We start from the raw sequence: 21502 nt of genomic DNA, 5'->3' as shown, positions 1-21502 counted from the left end.
GTGAGGTATAGACGCGAACAGGCCAGGGTTTAAATTCAACGATGTGACTTCCTCACTGTGTGACATGGCCAAGTGGCTGCATTCCTCTGAAACTTGACTTGTGACTCTTTTTGTGAAATAAATAAAATTTTGAAGAAATAATGGATCTAATATTATTAACAGGTTGAGCTGGGACCAGAATAGACTACGATTAGTAGGAAAATAAAACTAATTAAACAATATTTTACAATGAATTACTTGAGCAAGGGTATTGGGTGGTTTTATTTTGTTTGACTGAATTAGTATATTAAGTCTCAACCATGGATGGGGCTAGACAGTACTTCTTACAGAATGTGAGAACAAATGTCATCTTTTTCAAGGGTGGGATAGACAGAGAGACAGGCAGACTGTAGAGTTCAAGGGAAAATCTGGAATGTCGTTCTTCAGGGGCAGTCCACTTTATCTTAGAGACAGGGGCTCTCACTGACTGGGAACTCAGCAAGGAGGCCTGGCTGGCAGTGGGACCCATGGCTTCATCTGTCTCTGCCTCCCAGCTTTACAGTGGCAGCTACCACCGTGTCTGGCCTTTCCACGTGGTTCTGTGGACTGAACTCAGGTTCTCATGGCTGTGCAGTGAACACTTCACCAACTGGGCTGTCTTCTAAGCCGCTCCCTTCCCCCACCTTTTCAAATCTAAGGACGCTAATGGTAAAATGATGCATAGGGATACTATTAATATATACAATCAGCATATGTACACTCTGCCCCTACACACCTACACCTGACAGCTCTAAAAGTCTATCAGAACTTTTAATTTCCAATAATAATGATGATGATGATGATGATAACATTTGTCATGAGTAATCCTTCCTGCTATCATTTTACATTTTCGTTGCCTTTTAGGGAGCAAAGAAGATGCTGGCCTTGGGAATCACAGGCCCGGAGGGGCATGAGCTGTGCCGTCCCGAAGCAGTGGAAGCAGAGGCCACTTTGAGGGCCATCACCATAGCCAGTGCGGTGAACTGCCCTCTATACGTCGTGCACGTGATGAGCAAATCCGCAGCAAAGGTGGTAGCGGATGCGAGGAGAGAAGGTGATCTTCAGTGGGACCCCACCCCTCGGGCTAGCAAGCTGCAGGACACACATGGCTTTTTAAAACATGACAGCGAATTTTAATTTACAACTAATTTCACAGCGACTTCCATATCTCCTGATCGTCCAGCTCACCCTGCTAGCACCTGATGGGGCCAGGGTTCATGCTCAAAAGCTTGTTTTTGAATTGAATCGATTTTTCTGACAGCACCCTGGATGTTGGGTCAGTTGGAGCAGTAACCCCGAAAGCATTTTAATGATTACCACTTTGAAGGTTATATTTTAACTTTAAATTGATTGTTGCCCCAATTCTCTAGTCCAGTCTGAATATGGTCATGCAAAAGAAAGAAAATCTGTCTTTGGGTCAAGAAAAAAAAGTCATCTGTTTGCTAGTAATGTACAAAGATGGGCGAGAGCCATATATGAGCATTTTGTTCAGTGACCTTAGGCCTCCCTGGAGCCTCATCTCATGGGCGGAAACATCAGTAATCCCATAACAGAAGTTATCCTGTTGATTTCCCTCCTGTAAGTGACAGCGAGTGGATCGTGTACCACATTAAAAACCGCGGAGTGGATCTGGTATGTTTGTAATAGACACCAAAATAAGTCAAAACTATTTGCTGCAAGGAGGGTTAGAAAGGATTTTGTGAGCCCTATTCACTTTTAAAACGCAACCCATCATCTCATGTGTTAGGAATGAGGCTAATTTCAAATGAGCTCACAAGGTCTTACTACCAACAACCCCTGAGTCCTTCTCTCCCACCACCCACGTGTGTCAGGATTGCGGGTGAAACCTACCCCGCCCCTCACCAAAACAAAGCAGAAAGTAGCTGGGAAACCCAAGCTGCAGTTCTAGCTTTTGCCCACCAGATGGTGATGCTGCCAGCTCTGTGGAATTGCTTTCCTGGGTCACACCAGATACAGTGTTAGGCTAGAGGGAACAGTAAAATCTGCAGAAATGCCCACCATGAAGATTATGACTTTGAAAGTTCAGGCTGGAAGTTTTTTTTTTTTTTTTTTTTTTTTTTTTTTTTTTGTTTTTTTTTTGGCAATGTGTATTTGTTCTGTACGTGGACAGATATAACGTGGCTTCAGTTAGAAGCCGGTTATAAAGATCTAGGGACCAAAGACAACTATCAGTCTTAAGTAATGGGCATTTTGATTTTATTTTAAATTAGTTTAAAAAAACTTTACTTCTTGAATGTAGGGACTGTTTATCATTTTACATTAGTCCAAGTTTCAAAATTATATACAAAAAAAATGTTCAAAGAAGTTTTACTTCCTCCCAGCTCCTCATCATATCCCAAAGGAATTTTTTTTGTACATTTTTTTCTGGTCCAAATGCACAGTTCTCTTTAAAAAGTGAAATTATCTGTATCTTCTTGTTTTTATTCTTCTTCCTTCCTTCATATAAAAAGGAACACCAAGCCGGGCGGTGGTGGTGCACGCCTTTAATCCCAGCACTCGGGAGGCAGAGGCAGACGGATCTCTGTGAGTTCTAGGCCAGCCTGGTCTACAAGAGCTAGTTCCAGGACAGGCTCCAAAGCCACAGAGGAACTCTGTCTTGAAAAACCAAAAAAACAAAAGGAACACCAACAAAACAACAACAACAAAAACCCACATGTTAGTACTGTGCCCTTGCTGGTTTTTCCGTTAGAAATACGTCCTTGAGGTTAGCCCTCAGAGGAGGGGTTTCCATCGCTCCTCTCAACTGTAGTCTGGAATATGCCCCTGCGTTTATTCAAATACTCCTCCACTGGTAGTCTGTGGAGGCTCCAGCTCTTACAAACACCACAGTGGTCACCTATTTCAGAGACTGTTTAGTAATTGCAGAAGGCATGTGGCTTTTCTGCTGCCTCTGTAGGAAATTGCTACAATCTTAGTGACTTAAAACATGAACTCTTTATCCAGCCGTTCTAGAGGACAGAGTTCCCAGGCGTCAGGGGAGCCCCGCTCCTTCCTTACCCTGCCCAGAAGTAGAGCCTGCTCAGGTTCCTCAGCTCACGGTCCCGCCCTCAGGAATTTTTAAGGCCAGCCATGCTGGACTGAGCCAGGCCTGTCCATGTCATTCTTTTCTGGATGGCCTCTTGTCTTTCTCCTCCACTTTAAGGGTCTTTGTACAACATTGAGCCAACTCCATTAATTTAGAATGACCTCCCAATCTCACGTGTATAAGATCCCGTTTTACTATGTTAGTTAACATATAAACAAATTATGAATTGAGCATCTTTATGCTTTGTTATGTGCCTAACATAAAAGAGTATCTTCTAGAAGTAGGATTGCTGGTTCAAAGATTAAGTGGGCATGTAACTTTTTACTGTTAGATTTGTTTCCAAAGGAGCTATAAGCAACTGTAAAACATACCCTAGTACCCAGCTGTCAAAGAGACAGCAGAACTCTACTATGATTCAATGTGAGCCAGTCCACTCTGGGAGGGGAGGGGAGAGAAGGGCAGGGTGTGTGATCGAAGCAGAACCAAAAGGAGAGAGGAGAGAGACTAACAGACCCAAACTTTTCCCATGGTTACTACTTCAGCTAACACAAGGACAGACCCTGAAAGTGCTAATGGCTAGGAGACCATAGACCACACTGACCTTCTGTGAAGGATTCGGGTATCTTATTAGTTAGTAATTCATTATCCTCTAAAAGTGTTTCATGTGGAAATTGACTCCATCAGGAATCAGCTGGGGTACCTGGGAGGGGGCGCTAAGGCTGAAGAAATGTTAGATTCAGAGAAATGGAGACAGAAAACACAGGATAGACCAGGAAGACAAAGGTTAATACCAAACAGCCCCGAGTTTATTTCTCAGTCAGCATATACACTAATTATAGGCAAAGGGCAAAAGAAAGAGCAGTACAGCCAGCTAACCACCTCCCTGCACTGTCCTTGGGAGGACGCTCCAGCAGGTGCATCCTCTCAATACAAGAATTCAGACAGCAGCAAGCAGCTACCAATCACTAAGGAGGAGTGCTTCCGGTTGGCATACACCAGCCCAAATCTTAATAGATAATGTATTCTTTCTCATGGGCAAAAATTGCTCTTTCCCATGGGCTTAATCAGAACTTTCTCACAGCCCTCAGGATATTTGGAGCAAGCAGAGCAGGCAAGCTTGAACTCAAATCACTTCTCTAAGTCAGTAATGACTCCAGATGGAAACTGAGTCATACAGTGACTACCAGTTTCTGAACACCAAAGTACAATAGTTTCTGAACACCAAAGTACAATAGAGACCCTGTTATTTGTAACCTTATTTAAATAAGAAATTCTTTCTTCTTATGAATTTCTTATATGAAAATATATACCTACTTCTTTCTTCCTGGACCCTGGTACTAAAGTGGGTCTCAGAATATAGTCTGCACTGACAGTTGCCTAGGAGCCACACACAGAGCCTGGGCACCCATCCCAGACCCCAGGAATCTAATGTGCACATCTAACTGAAACTTCAGGCAGTTCATACGCCCATGAGAGTCAGGATCCAGGCACAAAGGCTGTCTGATCATTGATTACCTCTGTTATCACTTAGGGATACAATGATGTTAAATTTGACTTTATACCTCAAATGCATATGCAGAAGAGACAGGCTGTGGTCATAGCTGCTAGCACTTCTCCATTTCTCCCCTCTACTGTGACCCCCATGCTCCCAATTTACTCAGGAGATCCTATCTTTTTCTCCTTCCCACTTAGATCCTTGTATGTCCCTCTTAGGTTAGGGTCCTCTTTGTTGTCTAGGTTCTCTGGGGTTGTGGATTGTAGGCTGGTTTTAGTTTGCTTTATGTCGAAAAGCCACTTATGAATGAGTACATATTATATTTGTCTTTCTGGGTCTGGGTTACCTCACTTCAATGTGGCTTTTCCCCCCTAGATCCATCCATTTGCCTGCAAATTTCAAGATGTCATTATTTTTTTACGGCTGAGTAGTACTCCATTGTGTAAATGTACCACATTTTCTTTATCCATTCTTCAGTTGAGGGGCATCTAGGTTGTTTCCAGGTTCTGGCTATGACAAACAGTGCTGTTATGAACATAGTTGAGCACATGTCTTTGTGCAAACCATGTTTTATAATTAATTGATTGGACATTTACAAAAATTAGCTGAATGGGGGATTTTGTAATTATGTTTGAAAATTGTATTGATGACATTATCATTATCTTAGCATTTTGGCATTATTGGAAGGACAGAAATGCTGAGAATGGATTTGCTAAGGTTTTCGCTGGAAAGTTAGCTAATTTGAATTTCTTTGGGGCTAGTGATTTTTGCCACATCTACTTTTAGTTTTGTAACCACCTTCAATTCTAGACTGTAAGAACGAAGTAGCGATTTGCAGTTTGGAGTATCAATTTGTCTTCCAACCATGAAAGATAACTAACTTAGCTCATGTGAGTTTTGTTAGCAATAATTGTCCCTTCTAATGGCATAAATTTTTGCACCTGGCTAGTGCTTTTCATGAAACTCCAGAAATGCCTTGCCAGCCCCTTCTCTTCCACTAGGGTGAGGAAGGAACTCAGGGGCTGTCTTAGCCACCTCTTTATTATTATCTTGGGCAGACAGTGTTCTTCACAGCATTCATTTCCTTCCCACAATCCTCTCCCTGCCCTGCTTTGTCTGCAGGCCAAGCCCCACATTCAGAAACAGTGTAGCATGTGACTCTAGTCCTCCCTGGCGAACAATCAGCCTGAAGAGAAACTTACCCACTCGGGGAAGCACAAGCTGGAGCAACCCACATCTACTCAGGGAGAAGCGATTTCGAGCAAGGTCAAGCGCCGTTTCCTTTGCGCCAGTGAAGCTCCAGAGCTCGCCTAATTTTAGTCGGCTGCACATTTAGACCATTGTTGGCTTCTAAAAAGTTTCTGGTTTTCCTGGAATTTTTCCAGCTGGCTCTTTTCAGATAGGTTTAGAAAAGAAACACAGGCCTCTTTACCACGCCCGAGCAGTTCCATCTTCTCCTTTTCCGTTAGATATAAGCAGCTCCTTCTTCAAGGAGGTATTGGGGGGGGGGGTAATCTTCCTCCTCCCCTGCCCCCCCCTCCTTGCCTTCCTGCTTGCTTTCCTCCGTTTCTCTTTCTCCTGCTTCCTCCCTCTGTCACCGCTGCCGTCTTTTTGACCCTGGTGAAGATGGAATGTTGGAGGAAGTGTGGTCTTGTTGGAAGAGGCCTTTAATGCAGACCTTGAGGCTGGAGGGCACACTTTAAATCTGAGCCACACCTTCTGCTGGAAGTGTATCACCGTGGATGCGGGCTCTGAGGTCTTTTTCTCAAGCACCGCTCAGTGTGACAGTCAGTCAGCTTTCTGTTGCCTGAGTCAACAAATTGAACTCTCAGCTCCAACACCACATCCTGCCTGCTGCGGCGCTCCCTGTGGTGATGGACTGAACCTCTGAACTGTAAGCGAGTCACCCTCAATGAAATGCTTTCTTTGTTAGAGTTGCACAGCAATAAAAACCCAAACTAAGACAGTCACAAGCTACATCTTCTGGAAAATGACAGTGTGATTTCATTCTATCACTGATATCAATACAGTGCAATTGTTTTCTTTTCTTCTCTAACCAGTTTTACTATCTGGAATATTCTCATTTTTTGCCATCATTGAGATATAGAAATTTCATTAAGCCCACATTAGGTCATAAGTGTTCAATAATTCCCCTTCATGTTTAGGGCATATTTTTTAATCTAAAGGCTGATTTTTTATTCTGAAATTTTTCTTCTGTTATTTCTTCCATATTTATTTTCTCTGTTTACTTATTTACTTTCCTCAGAATCAGCCACAGCAGTATCTTCATTGCCTTCCACTTTTTTCCTCTATTTTTTAAAAGGTCTCAAGTTTTTTCTTTATATCTTACAAAACATTTGTTTGCTTTTCTGCCCTTCTAATGGATTTTTGTCTTGGTAATCTCCTGTTTGCTCATTCCCTCCTAATTATGTCCTCTTTTTTTAAAAATGTTCTTCTTTTAATTAGAGATATCATCTTGGTATCTCTAAGAATATTAATGAGGCTCTAGAAGTTGCTTTTGTGTCTTTTATTATTGTTGTTTCTTAATAAATTCTTTGTCTTTTTCTTTATGATTAGGAAGATGGTTCAGTGGGTAAGACCACTTGTTCTATAAGTATAAGGACCTGAGTTCAAATCCCCAGCACTCACATAAAGAACCAGGGATAGAGATCTTTGCATGTAACCCCAGCTTTGGGAGTGGGGGTTGGGAATAGAGACTGATGGATCACAAGAGCTCCCTGGCCAGCTAGCCTAGCAGAAAAGGCAAGGTGAGCTCCTGGCTCAATGAGATACCCTTGTCTAAAGGCATAAGGTGGGGAACACAGGGGAAGACACCAGCTTCTTCCTCTGACCATCACATGTGCACACTCGCAAACCCATGTGCCTGCTCGCATCATGCATCCATGTACCACACAGACACAACAGACACAGTCTTCCTTTTTGTGTGATTTATGCCTGTATAATATTTTCATTTATTATAGTGTGTGTGTGTGTGTGAGAGAGAGAGAGAGAGAGAGAGAGAGAGAGAGAGAGAGAGAGAAAGAGAGAGATCGAGTAAGAGACCTGTGTGGGTGCATACATGTCATGGCACACATGTGTCATACACATGTGCATACGTGTCATGGTACACATGTGTCATACACATGTGCATACGTGTCATGGTACACATGTGTAGGTCAGAGGAAAATTTTGTGGCGTCTCCCCTTTCACATTTATGTGAGTTCTAGGGAGCCAGAACTTAGGCCACCAGGCTCGAACTGCAAATGCTCTTATCCACATAGCCTGCCCATCCACTCTGGTTTATGTGATCTTTAAATGTCTGAAGGCTCTTGGCTATCACCAGGCTCGTGTGACTGGACAAGTTCAGGTGCTCAGTGTGAGGAGTGAGCGTGACTTTGTTCTTCTCTGGGTAGGACCTATTTCCTGAATGAGCTCTGGGAACAGGGGAGCCATGGTCTTTGGTGAACTGCAATATAGGTGTGTGGTGTTTGCTTGGTGGGATCAACACACCCAGAAGCCCAGCTTTCTGTGCAGAGGTGAGGGTGCTGAGCCTGCTCCTCTCCCCTCACTTAGTGTCCTTGCACGGGACCTGCCGTCCTGTCTCTGCCTGCTCATCTGGATTCTGACCTCACTCCTCTAGCTCCCCTCGCTAGTTATCCCTTCCCATGTGTGCCCACCTTCCTCAGAGCCCTCAGAGTCTCCAGGCCCCTGGAACGCCTCTTCATTCTGAGAACAGTGATGGATTCCTTCCCTTTGAGCCTCTTCATCAGGTGCTGCCATGGATTGGGAAGAGGAAAAAATTGTGTTCAACTGCAATCCCAAACCCAGGCTTTCTCTTTGCTGGGACCTTACTGGGGTTTTTCTGTTTGTTGGTTGGTTGGTTTTTGTTGTTGTTGTTGTTTTCTGGCATTCATCACCTATGACGAAGACCCGAAAGTCCAGTTACAGGAAAAGGAGTAAAATTGTCAAGGTCAAGCCATCTAAAGCTGATTTGCTGTTGAACTTGACAAAGAGTGGTCACATCATTGTTAAGCTTTGCTTGTTCTGAGCTAAGTAACTAAAATAGGTGAGTTCCGATCCACCCTTCTCTTGCTAAGCCACTTGTGCAAAAAGGAGGTAAAGCACCCGAAATCTGCCCCAAGAGTAATGACAGAGAACCCAAGCCGGAAGTTGGGCACGCCGTATCCCCTGCTGTTGCATCTCACTCAGAAGTCCCAGTTACCCAAGCACTATCGCCCAGAGTAATGTTTTATTTTGCTTGTTGTTATTTTTTGTTTTCTTTGTTTTTGTGGGTATCTTTCTCTTTTGAGATGGGGTTTCTCTGTATAGTCCAGGCTAGCCTTGATTTCATGGTCCTCCTGTTTCAGCCTTGGAGTTTTGGTATTACAGGTACACGGGTCCACTTCCAGCCATAACCCAGTCTTTATCCCACACTGCATGTGCCACCTGCAAGGCAGAGCAAAGGACACCAGGGAGGGGAAGTTGGACAATTGTTTGGCCACATCTACAGATAGCTTGTGATTGACTAAAAATATTTAAAAAGACATGCTCCTTCACCAGGGAATGGGAATGATGCTTTTCTTAGAAGCGAGGTGTATGTGGTCTCAGATCAGAGGAAGAAGGCTTTAACTCTGGTCATTCCACTGCCTTTCTTTGGCAGGTCGATAGGTTTCAATGAGCATCAGCTTCTTCATTTATCAAACCAGCATGAGGTGATGTTGTGAGGGCACGTGCAGGGGTTTTGAAAGCTACACAGACCACACCTACGCTAGCAATTTCGCTAGCCTAGTTTTTAGCTCAAATCTACCATGGCACGTAGGTGATTAGGTTGGATTTTGTAGTTTGATTCTCCAGGTTTTGGACTACCAACTCATTCCCTTTTCCTTTATACTTCTTCCGTGAGTTTTGGTCTTTTCAAACTTGTGGAAGGAAGCGACGAGCCTTTGGGAGTTTTTATTTTTAATTTCTCTACGTTCATAAATATGTAATCAGGCTTAAGATGAAAATACACCCCTAATGAAGAGTTTGTGTATGCTAAAAAAGTAGCCTGTCACTCTTGAAAGGCGTTTAGCCCTTCTGAGGAAATTACCTGTCATCCGCTTGCAGAGCAGCCTGCCGGACGCCCGACAGATACTGACATTTAATTTTTCCCGAGAGCTATTAAGATGGGAGACGTTAGGGAGCCGCACTCCCAAATCATCTCGATGTGCCGAGTGATTGAACAGAGCGTGTGACAAGGACCTTTCCTTGATGATGAAGCACCACGGAAAATCCTGAGTTGGCACCTCATGAAGGGATTGCAAATCAAGCCAGAGTCTTGTCGCCCAAGCCATGGGGAGAAGTGCTCTTTGAACAGCAAGCTCTCTTTGGAGCTGCAGATAGAGAGTGTGCCTGTCTTGGTCTCTCTCTGTGGAGACTGATACTTCCTAGCTCACTACCCATGACTGCCGTTTCTCCCACGTGCCACTGAGAGATGCTAAAGTTGCTTCTCTTGTCTGAAAGCCAGGCAGTGAGGACCTGGAGTGGTGTGGGGTTGTGTGTATCATAGAAGTCAAGTTTATCCACGGGGTTTGGCTTCTTGGGGACCATGGTGTGGAAGTTGGGCTTCAGCAGCCTGGCTCTTCTGTGTCTGTTTCCTAGGCTAACTGGAGGAAGGGAGTAGTTTGGAGGACACATGGGTCTGTAAGATAATAGGGTGCCGCATTTCCATTTAGACGACTCGGGCAGCTGCTGGTCATCCACCGAGTGTGCTCTCTAAGGAAGTCCATTCATTTCAGTTATAAATCTGGATGGTAACTAAAATGTGGCATCTGATTAGCCAGAGGGAGCTCATTTGGCATGCTAGCATCTCCTCGCCATGCACTTTTTTTTTGATTGCTTGCATGTGATGAGGTTGATGCCAGTGAATCTATTATTCTGACAAATGCTAATCAGAGAGGAACCTGATTTTAAATTCAGATTCATTGTGCACTATTAAGTTTTCTAACATTGTGTGCTATGGATGGCCTCATTTGCATGATTTTTTAAGTGTGCATTTCGGGCTACAATTCTATTATCTGAGTGTTCTTTTATTGAATATGAGTCTTCTGAGAAAGTTCCTTTTGAGGGTATGGAAAGGTCACCAACTGGTCTGCAGCAGAGATACACCATGGTTGGAATCCATATGGCTATATTAATGGTAGCCCGCTGTCTGGCTACAAGGCATAGAAGTTGAGACCACTGATTCAAAATTCCTGGGTTCAAATCCTACTTCCTCCACCCCACCTCTGTACAGTGTATATAAAGTAGCTGCAGAGAAATTATGTAATCTTGTAACTTAATCTCTAATTGAGATAGTGAGAGCATTTGCCCAATAGGATCTTCAGATTGCACTAACAAGCCACATGTCGCCTCCAACATCCTGTGGATTATGCTTTAGCAACAGTGGAGCCAAAATAGGAGTGGCTCACAGCTGGAGGTTTGTTTCCTCTCTCCACTCATGTGCGTGTCCATCGTGGGTGGGCTCTGTCTCCACTAGGTAACCTGTTCCTTCTGTGGCACCCACTCCAGCACCCACTCCACTCCCAGCGTCACGACAGAAGACGAAAAGGAGAGAGCAGAATCCAAGACCGTTTTAAAAGCCCAGGCTTGGAGGCAGAACATGCCATTTTTATCCATCAGATTGACCAAAACAAAGAAAGCAGCCAGCCGGATGTCAGTGACTAAGAGAATTAGCACAGTCGATGCTCAATAATTATCACTCTTTAACTATTGAGCCCTGGTCACAAAACGGTTAAACTATAGTATCATCCCTGACTGGGACAGAGAAGGCAATCTCTGCGTTTGTCAGACGCCTTTCTTTAAAGTGCATTAAAACGGCTGACTCCTGCCTTTGGACATTCCAGGGAAGGTGGTCTATGGAGAACCGATTGCAGCGGGACTAGGCACGGATGGCACACACTATTGGAGCAAAGAATGGCACCACGCAGCCCACCATGTCATGGGTCCTCCGCTGAGACCTGATCCCTCAACACCTGGCTTTCTCATGAACCTGTTGGCTAAGTAATAATTTTTCAGATGATGGTAAAGTATTTGGGTGAAAGATAATCCTTTGTAAGTCTCATCTTTGGGTTGGGGAGAGCTGGCCCTGTAACTACAGCTTCCATGGACCCTTCTGGTCTTCTGCTGTTTGACCCATGGTATCTGGGGAGCTGAAAACACCGGACTTACGATGTGTTAGGCTGATACAATCAAGGGACTAGGTTGTTGTACAGATAATAGCCCTTCCTGGTCATTCTGGATATCCTAGCATGCCCCATTCACATGTCCCCAGATTTAAGTTAATGGGGAGATTTATACACCAAAATAAATAAATAAATAAATAAAATTAAATAAAGCAGTTGCCCTTCTCTAACTCCTTCCTCCTTCACACATCTGTATTCTAGAGATTATTAATAAGCCAAACTGGCATTTCTGTCCCTGGTGGCACGGCTGTTCTCAGCCAGTCTTACACTGTGTTCAAATGGTATGGCCATCTGGCAGTGGGTTGTTCCGGAGAACCTGTCTCCATTGCCATAGGTCACCATGACAATATTGTGTGTGACATTTTACTCACAAACAAAACGAAACAGAAAACCTACTTACATGGCTCTTAGTGACCCTGTTGTTAGCTTTGTCAGGTCCATGTAACTATCAGTTTTCTAGCTCATAGCCATGGGCTCCTACGTGTTGGTGCAGAGTCCAGCATGTACTCTCTTATCTCATTCCTTCCCCCAAACTAGTCGTCTTCCTCCAGCTAGCCTGGGAGACTGAAAAACAGTAAAAGACAGGCTTGCTGGGGATTCCGCATGCTTAATCCTTAGGAGTGTGTTCTTGAAAAGTGCTTCCAATGAGCAACACAGAAGAGAGGCTAGGCTTGTACCCGGAAGTTCCACTCATGGCCCCTCCCACTGCTAGGCATCCTGCGGAGGAGGAGGTCAGAGGTTAAGAAACACCAGGGAGTCTCCTCCTATAAGTCCTGTCTGCTGACCATCATTCTCTTCCTTTCCTTTTCATTCTCTGCAGTGGCGATCTGACCACAACAGGCAGTGACAACTGCACTTTCAACACCTGCCAGAAAGCTCTGGGGAAAGACGACTTCACGAAGATCCCCAATGGGGTGAACGGTGTTGAGGACCGGATGTCGGTGATATGGGAAAAGGGCGTGGTGAGTTTCCCTGGAATGAGCCTGGTTCACCAAAGAGGCACAGACCTTCATAGAAAGCAAGCTCTCGGTCTCTCTCTCCTCTCTCTCTCTCTCTCTCTCTCTCTCTCTCTCTCTCTCTCTCTCTCTCTCTCTCTCTCTCTCTCTCTCTCTCTCTCTGAGCTGGGAATCACACTGTCGCTATCAGCTTCATCCCTTCCCACCTCCAGGACATTATGAGCAAACAGTTGATCTCTCCTCATAGTTCAGTAGTTCAGCTCAGAAGATGGTTACATCATTTGCCATTGGGAGGATACATTGGGGATCAATTTATATTGGGCCCAGCTAGGGTTATTCTTTATGTGTCATTAATGTCGATATTTGAACTGATGATGAAGAATATGTGAAGGATATTAAATTTGTTGTCTGAAGTTATACAGATAATGAAATCTATGAACAAAATGATTTTTAAAACTAATAATAAATGAAGAATTAATACAATTTTTTCCCAAGGACGGAGCAGATCACACAGACAGACGTCATGTGTTAAGCTGTCTATCCATGTGATGTGTGGAGTTATAAAGATCTATAGGATCTTGGTAAACCCAAGGCTCCCAGTGTGATGCTTTTCAAAGACTCGTAGACGATACAGTAATCATATTTCACACTTGAGAATTCTCTTCCATGGGTTTCTCCTACATCCACTACCATTTTTATTTTTCATTGTCCTCGTTAGGATTTCAACTCCTGTGATGAACACCATGACCAAAAGCAAGTTGTGGAGGAAAAGGGTCTATTTGGCCGACACTTCCACATCATACACAGTCCATCATTGAAGGAAGGCAGGCAGGGAAGGAACCTGGAGACAGGAGCTGATGCAGATGTCATGGAGGGGTGCTGCTTACCTGTGTGCTCGTGATGCTCAGTCTGCTTTTTTTTTTTTTATAGAACCCAGGCCCACCAGCCCAGAATGGGACCACCCACAATGGACTCGAGCCTCCCCATCAATCACTAATTAAGAAAATGCCCTACATCCAGATCTAATGAAGGAATTTTCTTAATTAACTTCCCTCCTTACACATGACTCTAGCTTGTGTCAAGCTGACATAACACTAGTCAACACACTCATCATTCACCGAATCCCATTGATCTGATTTTCAGAATCCATCTTCATTTCTACATCCATGGGTACCATCTGATTGGAGGCTCATATCTTGTCTGGACCATCCTAATAGTCTCAAGCTTGGTTTCCTTATTCTCAGGGACCAATTGTTCCTGTCTGTTCTGTCCTGGAGCTGCTACTCAGAAGTGAAGCTCTGCTCATGTGACTTGCTTCTCGAAAACACTTGCGTGCTGTCCATGACTGAATGGCAGTGTTTAAGCCATCAGTTTAGTGCAAGGGTCTTCAGAACCCCTCTCTACTTCTAACTGCTGCTGCTCTTCCTCCATGACCTTTCTTTCTCCACTGGGGCCTCTAGCATCCCTGATGATGCCCCTCTCTTCCTCCTGGCTTAAATATTCTAGATTATAATCCAACTTTCCTCCCTAGACTCGTGTTATTACAGTAAATATCCTTAGAATGACAGATTTTCATAATCCATTATAGTTCCCATTACATATGAATATATAGTTATATATATTTTTAAACACGATCTTTAAAATAATTGAATGTTTCCCAATAACATGCATAAAACTGTATAGTTTTTTGAAACAATGAGATAATTTACCTCTGGAACTATTGGAAATAATTAACTAAATCTTAAGGGAAGTCTTATCGTATCATATATAAGCCCTATAAGGGTACTATATTAAAATTTCTTTTAAAATAGACTTTCCAAGATTTCTGGTTCACATAAATTTAAATTGAACAAAATTGTACCTCTTATCCTCACCATGCATCTTCCAAAGGCATTGCCCCCTAATTTAAAGGCATCGTGGCCTATCTTCTTTTAGTATTTTTCCTAATATTTACGTGATCATCTCACAGATCTCAGGTCTGCAGTAAGTAAGGCAGACCATAAATATCATAGGTGGTAGTCGAAGACTTCAAAGGGAAAGGAAAATGCCACGGTCCTTTAGCCATCGTGTGCTGTAATCTCGGGTGATGTGGGTAGATGGCAAGGAAGTGGTCGGGTTTGTCTTTTAATGGGATAGGGTTTTTGAAAAGTCACCTTCAGACTTCTGTAGGCCACCGTCTCCATCACTGATGCTGCAGACGGTTTACAGTGATCCCGCAGAGATGTAGCTCCTTGATCAGGATGTGGGCTACAGTTCTATTGGGTAAACAGGTATGGCTTTCTATTAGGATTCATAGATGTAAGTCTTCCCCTTGTATCCCCAGAGGAGGCTTGAGTGTTCAGTCATCACAGCAAATGCCTCTTCTTTTACTGGTTTACAGCACAGTGGTAAAATGGATGAAAACAGATTTGTGGCCGTTACCAGCACAAACGCAGCCAAAATCTTTAATCTTTATCCAAAAAAAGGAAGGATAGCTGTCGGTTCCGATGCTGACATTGTGATCTGGGACCCAGAAGCCACAAGGTAAGTCTGAGATCTGGCATTGCCTGGTTTTACCCTTGAAGAAAAGCACCAAGTTGCAAAGGAGCTTTGCTGGGCCGTTACCAGCCTTTGCTTATTAGCTGATTTATCTTTCCATGCTCAGGGATTCTGTGCGCAAGATAAAGGTTTTGATGTACAAACGTTTCTTTGTTTTTCTTGGCATAGAGGATGCAGAAACTGTGTAGAACTTGCAGGGAATGGATATGTATAGAAAACCAATATGAATTTGCCATCCCAGTGCCTGGCAAATGCCCGAGTTCACACGGAGGGACGGTGCAGAGCCCTGAAGAAAATAATAGGCTTAATTTGAAAAGAGCTGAATTGGAAACTCAGAATAATTACAGCCTTTTAAAAAGCTTTTTAGATAGAAAGATTCCAGCACAAAAGACATCGCTTTTAGTTAGCCAAACTTTCCAGAGGAGTTCAGACCCAGCCTGTCCTTCCCAGTAAGCTTAAACCCTTTGTCCTCAATTTCCACAATTCTGTTAATATTGTGGGTCTGACCAACTCCACCAATTCAAAAGAGCATTTGATGGGAGTTGAATTCCTGCTAAATTCTCCTTGGGGATGTTGTCCCCAACAGCTCTTGCTTCTTCATTTGTGCTTGAGTAAACACTGGTAAGAAAGGACATGCCACACATTTCAACATTTTGTGTGCACGTGTGTGCATCGTGGGAATTTGGTGGGCCTTCCGTCTTCATTCTATGGCATCTATGCAAAGTCTAGTGTGTTTGTTTTTATTGTTGTTAGCAAAAGCGCCTACTTTCTGGGAAGTGATGATGTCACAAAGAGACAGTTTCAACAGAAGTGCCCTTGGGCCACCTTCTGGGAAAAAGATGGCCATGTGGAATTTGGAACATGAAGGAAGCTACTATGGCTGAGAGCCTAGAAACAAACCCCAGATGGTCTTTTTGTGGTTGGCACTACCCTCGGGATACTCATTGTTCCTACCTAGGGACCAGTTCGTGGGATTGGCAGGCCGTGGTCACAGCAGGTAGCCTTTGGCCAACACTCCAGCACACTGTAAAATGCATGTAAGGAAATGAAAAGCTGTGTGTGAGAACCTGACCTCAGGAAATGTCCTGAGGTAACAGCCAGTCTCAACCCAGGGCCTTTGTTGCTATGCTAACAGATTTACATTTAGAGAATCAGTACCTGATACTAAGTGCAGCCTCTTAAGTTCCTCTCTGCAGGGGCTGCCACTGCCCCATGGCTAGAACCAGGTAGGTCTTTTGAAGTATCTTGTGGCTTACGAGTATCACAAGGTTTAATTAGAAAGCCCCAAAATTCTCAAAATTCTGCTCCTATAGAAAGAATGTGTGGAAAAGTGGTGACGTTTGAAGCGTCCTGTTTGTGTCATCATGGTGATAATTAGTCACTGTCTGTGCAGGTCAGTGGGGCCAGTGGCGGCTAAGACATTGTTTCCCAGGTAAGGCGGAGCAGGATAGGTCTATGGCATGAAAGACCGTGTTTGTGAGCCCTGTGTGAGGGAGCCCATAGCTGTCACTTTCTAAACCTGGGTGTTTTCTGAAAGCCGAGCACTTTTCATGTTCTATCTTTTTTTAAACCCAATGTGGGGAATGGTCTAATTCTGTTCTGTTTTTCTGTATCAAAGTGGAAAGAAAATAAAGATACTCTACTGAGCTATGAAACTCTCCAGTCTAGTTCCTAGCCCCATGGAGAGCACTGGGAAGCCACTTCTGTGGTTCTTCTCTTCCTCCTCCTCCTTCTTTGGTGGTGAGTCGGGGGTGGAGGGTAGAGACAGGGTTTCTCTGTGAGCCCTGGCTGTCCTGGAACTCACTCTGTAGACCAGACTGGCCTCAAACTCACAGAGATTCACCTACCTCTGCCTCCCAAGTGCAGGGATTAAAATGTTCACCGTCCTCTATGGCTTTTCTTTAAAAAAAAAAAAAAATTACTTTTTTTTGTAAGCCATTCCACTTTTTTTTTATTGAAAATAGGTTCCCCCATATTATATATTCTGATTATTATTTCCTCTCTCGCAGTTCTTCCCAGATCTCCCCATTTTCCACTCACCCAAATCCACACCCTTTTTTTCTTCACTCTCTCATTAGAATACAAACAGGCATCAAAAAATAATTTAAAAATAAGATAAAAATTTAAAAAATTTTTTAATTTTTAAATAGGATGAAGCAAACAAACTACAAGAAGAAAAAGAGGTCTTCCCACCCCAAAGTAACACAAGGAACACATAGCCGCAGAGACACATTCACACACAAATAAATCCCATAAAACACATCACTGGGACCCATAATACATGTGCAAAAGACTTGTAAGGGGGAAAACAGAAAGAGGAAGGAAGGAAGGGAGGGAGAAGGGAGGGAGGGAGGGAGAGAGGGAGGGAGGGAGGGAGGAGAGGAGAAAAAGAAAGAAGATGCTTAGACAATCACAATGAGACAAGGAACCCCTAAAAATGTCATTGAGTTTGTTTTGAGTTGCTGCGCTCTTTTTAAACCTCCACCATTCTGCTGCGTGTCTCCATCAAGACCCAAGTTGAGAGTCCTTGGCTGCTTGAGTTCTGTGGATCACACCGGCTCAGGTACAAAGCTTCGTCTTCCTCAGACAACTGGACAAAGAGAAATGACCGGAATGCAAGGTTGTGAATAATTCACTCCCTTTATTTGCCACATTTCGCCGCTTGGAGGGTATTTATAGGCTGTGATTATGTCCCCTGAGTCATGCCTCAGGCTATACAAATTTAGATCACTTTCTCCCAAGCTCCAGTTCCTAATCTCTAGAACATCGCTTGTCCCTCCTGTCCTAGTCACTTGTGTGGTGCGTGATGATCCAGATGTGTGGGTGATCCAGATGTGTGGGTGATCCAGATCTGTGGGTGTGTTTCTAATCGTCTGTATATTACTTACTTAACTTCCCTCTGTTCGGTCTAAAAATAACTAATTTAAGGTCAAACTCAAGGCTCCTGTACCTCTTAGACATTTATTCATCATCGGTCAGATAGTTATTCAGTTGTTCCTCTCTTTTGTCTGTTCCTGACCAGTTTTTGTATAACAACTGCTCTTTATATAATAACGGCTGAAGAAAGTCAAATAGTTAAAATCACTTTTGGCTTTACTGGATTGAGCCTTTAATGTTGGACGATACATCTTTATTAGTATAGCTCATATACTTTAGCATTGTCAGGAACTCCTATGCTCTCAACCCAGGTCTGCTCTTCACGAATACCCCAGTCCAGAAATTATCAAAACCAGCACAGGTCCATGTGACTGGTACTAGACTGAGCTCCACCAAGGATCACTTGAAGTCTCTGCAGTGCTCAGTAACAGAGAACTTGTTGGGGTTGCTGAAGGTCTTGGCTCTGCCCCTGGTACCATACATACAGCATAAAGAATAGGAAATTAGGTCATTGTATATCTACTCCTCTTTTGCAAAACAGCATAACTAATAATTATTATGTCTATCATAATATTACCATAAAGCAACATATGTATACATATTTTGTAAGTTAACTAACCCTTTCACAGTGCTAATTTGATGTCAGAAGCCCCAGGTTCAAGTCCCAGCCATGCATAAATCAGATGTGATGTCACACACCTGTAACTCCAGAATTTGGGAGGTAGAGACATATGAATCAGAAATTCAAGGTCATCTTGGGATAGAGAGAGAGAGAGAGAGAGAGAGAGAGAGAGAGAGAGAGAGAGAGAGAGAGAGAGAGATTAAAAACAGCCTGCTAATTCTCCTTTTCTAGCTTGGCTGGTGCTGTACTTTGCCCATTATTTTCTCTTTTAGTTATGCTCAACTAATTTGCCTGTGTTGACCAAGCAGCCAGGTAGACAAAGGAATTCTGTTGTGCTGACCCCACATCCTCTTAGGAACACAGATCTTCTCTTTTCCCCTGCTTTTGTTGTCCGATTGAAGGTAGAACAGTACTGTCCAGCTAATGAATGGGCCAGGTCCTCTTTGGAACTTTTACTCTGTATTTTAAATTCTGTAAGATTTTTCTCTAATATACCGTAATAATATTTTGCACTAACAAATTCGTAGCGTGTGGAGAAAAGAGAGATGGGGTTGTTGAGGTAGAGGCTTCAAGGGGTGAGGCATTGGATGAAGATTTAAACAACGCGAGAGAGTGTTTTTCATAGTTCACATTTAAAGGGAGAAGCCACGCTGTGTATCTGGGTCGGTCACAACACTGGCTTTCTCTATTCTCGGCCTGCTTAGTGTAAGGAAGGTACTCGGTTGGGCTCTTTGTTCCAACCAGAACATATGCAGATGACCTCATCTGGGACATCTAATGTGCCACCGTATTTTTAGCTTCTCCGTGCAGATCATCTGTAGCTTTCTACTGTTCTTAGAGATGGAGAATGCTCACCAGGTCACCGCCTACCTCTCCCCACCCTGCACACGGAACCCTGGTGCCTCCGGCACACCTGTGTCCAATGCGGCACCATCGTCGTCCACCACTTTTTGAACCTCTGTTATACTCTTGAGGCATTGGTGCATTTTTTAAAAGGATTAAGGAGTCACAAGGGTGGTGGAGAGGGCCCCTTTGGACCCCCAACTCTTCTCTGCTATTATTGCCTGACAGAATAGCATGATTGCACAGTTAATGGACTGTGCTATGTTACGATTAGTTAGAGCCTATTCTTCATTCAGGTTGGTTTAGCTATTACCCAGCGTTCATTTCTTCTCCAGGAAATCACCCAGGATTCCATATTGCATTTAGTCCATGTGTGTCCTGAGACTGGTCCGAGGTGTGACACTTTCTCTCTTTGTTTTAAACGGCTTTATCATTTTTGAGGAAAGATGCTCGAGTATTTTGGAGAACGTCTCCCTACTGTGGTTTTCTTTCTGGTCTTTTTCTCCTTACTCGCCTCAGATTTGGAGAAGGGATAATTCAGAAGCCAGGTCTCACTTTCCATAACCCATGAGGAGTGAAGAAGGCAAATGTGATTCTCTGAGGCTGGGGCCGAGCTGGGGCACCTGGCTGAGGCATCTTTGCAAGGTTTAGCGATAGTCCTGCTTCTGCTCCCCCAGTACTGCTCGTCTGGAGAAGAGGTCGCTTCATGCAACTGCAGCTTAGAGTGGAACCTTACGCTCTGGACTTACGTCTGAATTGATGCTTTAGAACCTAGGCTTGGTCCCGCTCAACACAGTAGATTCCCATTGAACGCTGATGAGCAAAGCGGAAGGCAGCTGCCTCCCACACTACATGGAGCTAGTGGGACTAGGCAGTGGCTCGAGGGACACTGGGAAGGCTGCTTTCAGCAACAGCTGTGGCCTGGACGAAGTCAAGGACAGCATCCCTTATTTGTGCTTTGAACTTATTGGACAGGATCTTAAGTGGCTAAAGAATGAAGGGCTGCAGACACATGTCAGCAGAAATAAGACTTTCTAAGCGTGGAAGGTGCCCCCTTTTCCCCCTTCCGTTCTCATGAAGCATCCCTTTGACTCTGTGTTGAGAGCGGTTTGTTTAGCAGGAGCCGATGGGCTCGAAGAGAACTGTTTCTGTATGCTCACAAATTCACTCGGAGCTGTTTCTCCTTAGAAGTCGGGCACTGAGGGTCGAGGATGTACAGGGCTAGGTCCTTCTTCTGGGAAAACTCAGTCCAGGGAGAGGAGCCATAACATAAAATACTCTCCGTCTCAGAAAGGCCGGCTTAGGATATCGTATGAGAGGCGAGAGTGAGATATCACAGACTCAGAACATAGAGATCCTGCGTGAGAGCAGACAGAGGCGTCACACGAGAGAAGAGCCAAGACTGAAGCAGAGGCAAAGCAAACGGAGGCACCTGGGGAGGAGGCCAGAGTGAAGCCATTAAGGTTGGGGGCTATAGAAGAGAGAAGGCAATCCAGGCTGCAGAGAAAGGGAAGGCGAGGCCCTCACAGGCTGCCTCCAGCTTCGATTTGTTTACCACAGACTGCGGTGATTCTTTACAAAGTTAGCCTTGTGGAAAAGCATTATTTAATCAAGGGGAGAAGTGGATTTATAATATTCTGTCTTGCAAGAAAGCATTCCCCTTTATCCTGCGTATATTATTTTAACGTTAACTGTAGTGCAATGTTACGTACGCTTGCTGTTCATATCATTAGACTCTAGATGTTTTCCTCCGCAGTTCCTCGAATGGGGTTTTAGCAAAAATGATTGCCGTCTTTGGTTAGTTGTTGCAGATGACAGCAACGTGTAGTGAACCCTGCATCCTGAAGGGGGCGCCCACAGCCCGCGCTGGGCCACCCGAGCTGC

At 44.0% G+C, this 21502-nt stretch overlaps 1 protein-coding gene across 6 annotated transcripts in view; it reads left to right on the top strand.

Moving 5' to 3' along the window:
• The window catches only part of Dpys (dihydropyrimidinase), a 75246-nt gene that overhangs the window by 20893 nt on the left and 32851 nt on the right, over positions 1–21502 (top strand). For all 6 annotated transcript variants that reach the window (XM_038344038.2, XM_038344037.2, XM_038344033.2 and 3 more), the window contains exons 4-7: positions 883–1072; positions 11444–11600; positions 12603–12744; positions 15119–15261. In XM_038344038.2, coding sequence (XP_038199966.1) covers positions 883–1072; positions 11444–11600; positions 12603–12744; positions 15119–15261 — 632 coding nt within the window. The remainder of the gene's footprint in view (positions 1–882; positions 1073–11443; positions 11601–12602; positions 12745–15118; positions 15262–21502) is intronic.

Source organism: Arvicola amphibius, chromosome 9, assembly GCF_903992535.2.
Source record: "Arvicola amphibius chromosome 9, mArvAmp1.2, whole genome shotgun sequence".
In the NCBI taxonomy this organism is placed as follows: Eukaryota; Metazoa; Chordata; class Mammalia; order Rodentia; family Cricetidae; genus Arvicola; species Arvicola amphibius.
This window is presented reverse-complemented; position numbering and strand designations above follow the sequence as displayed.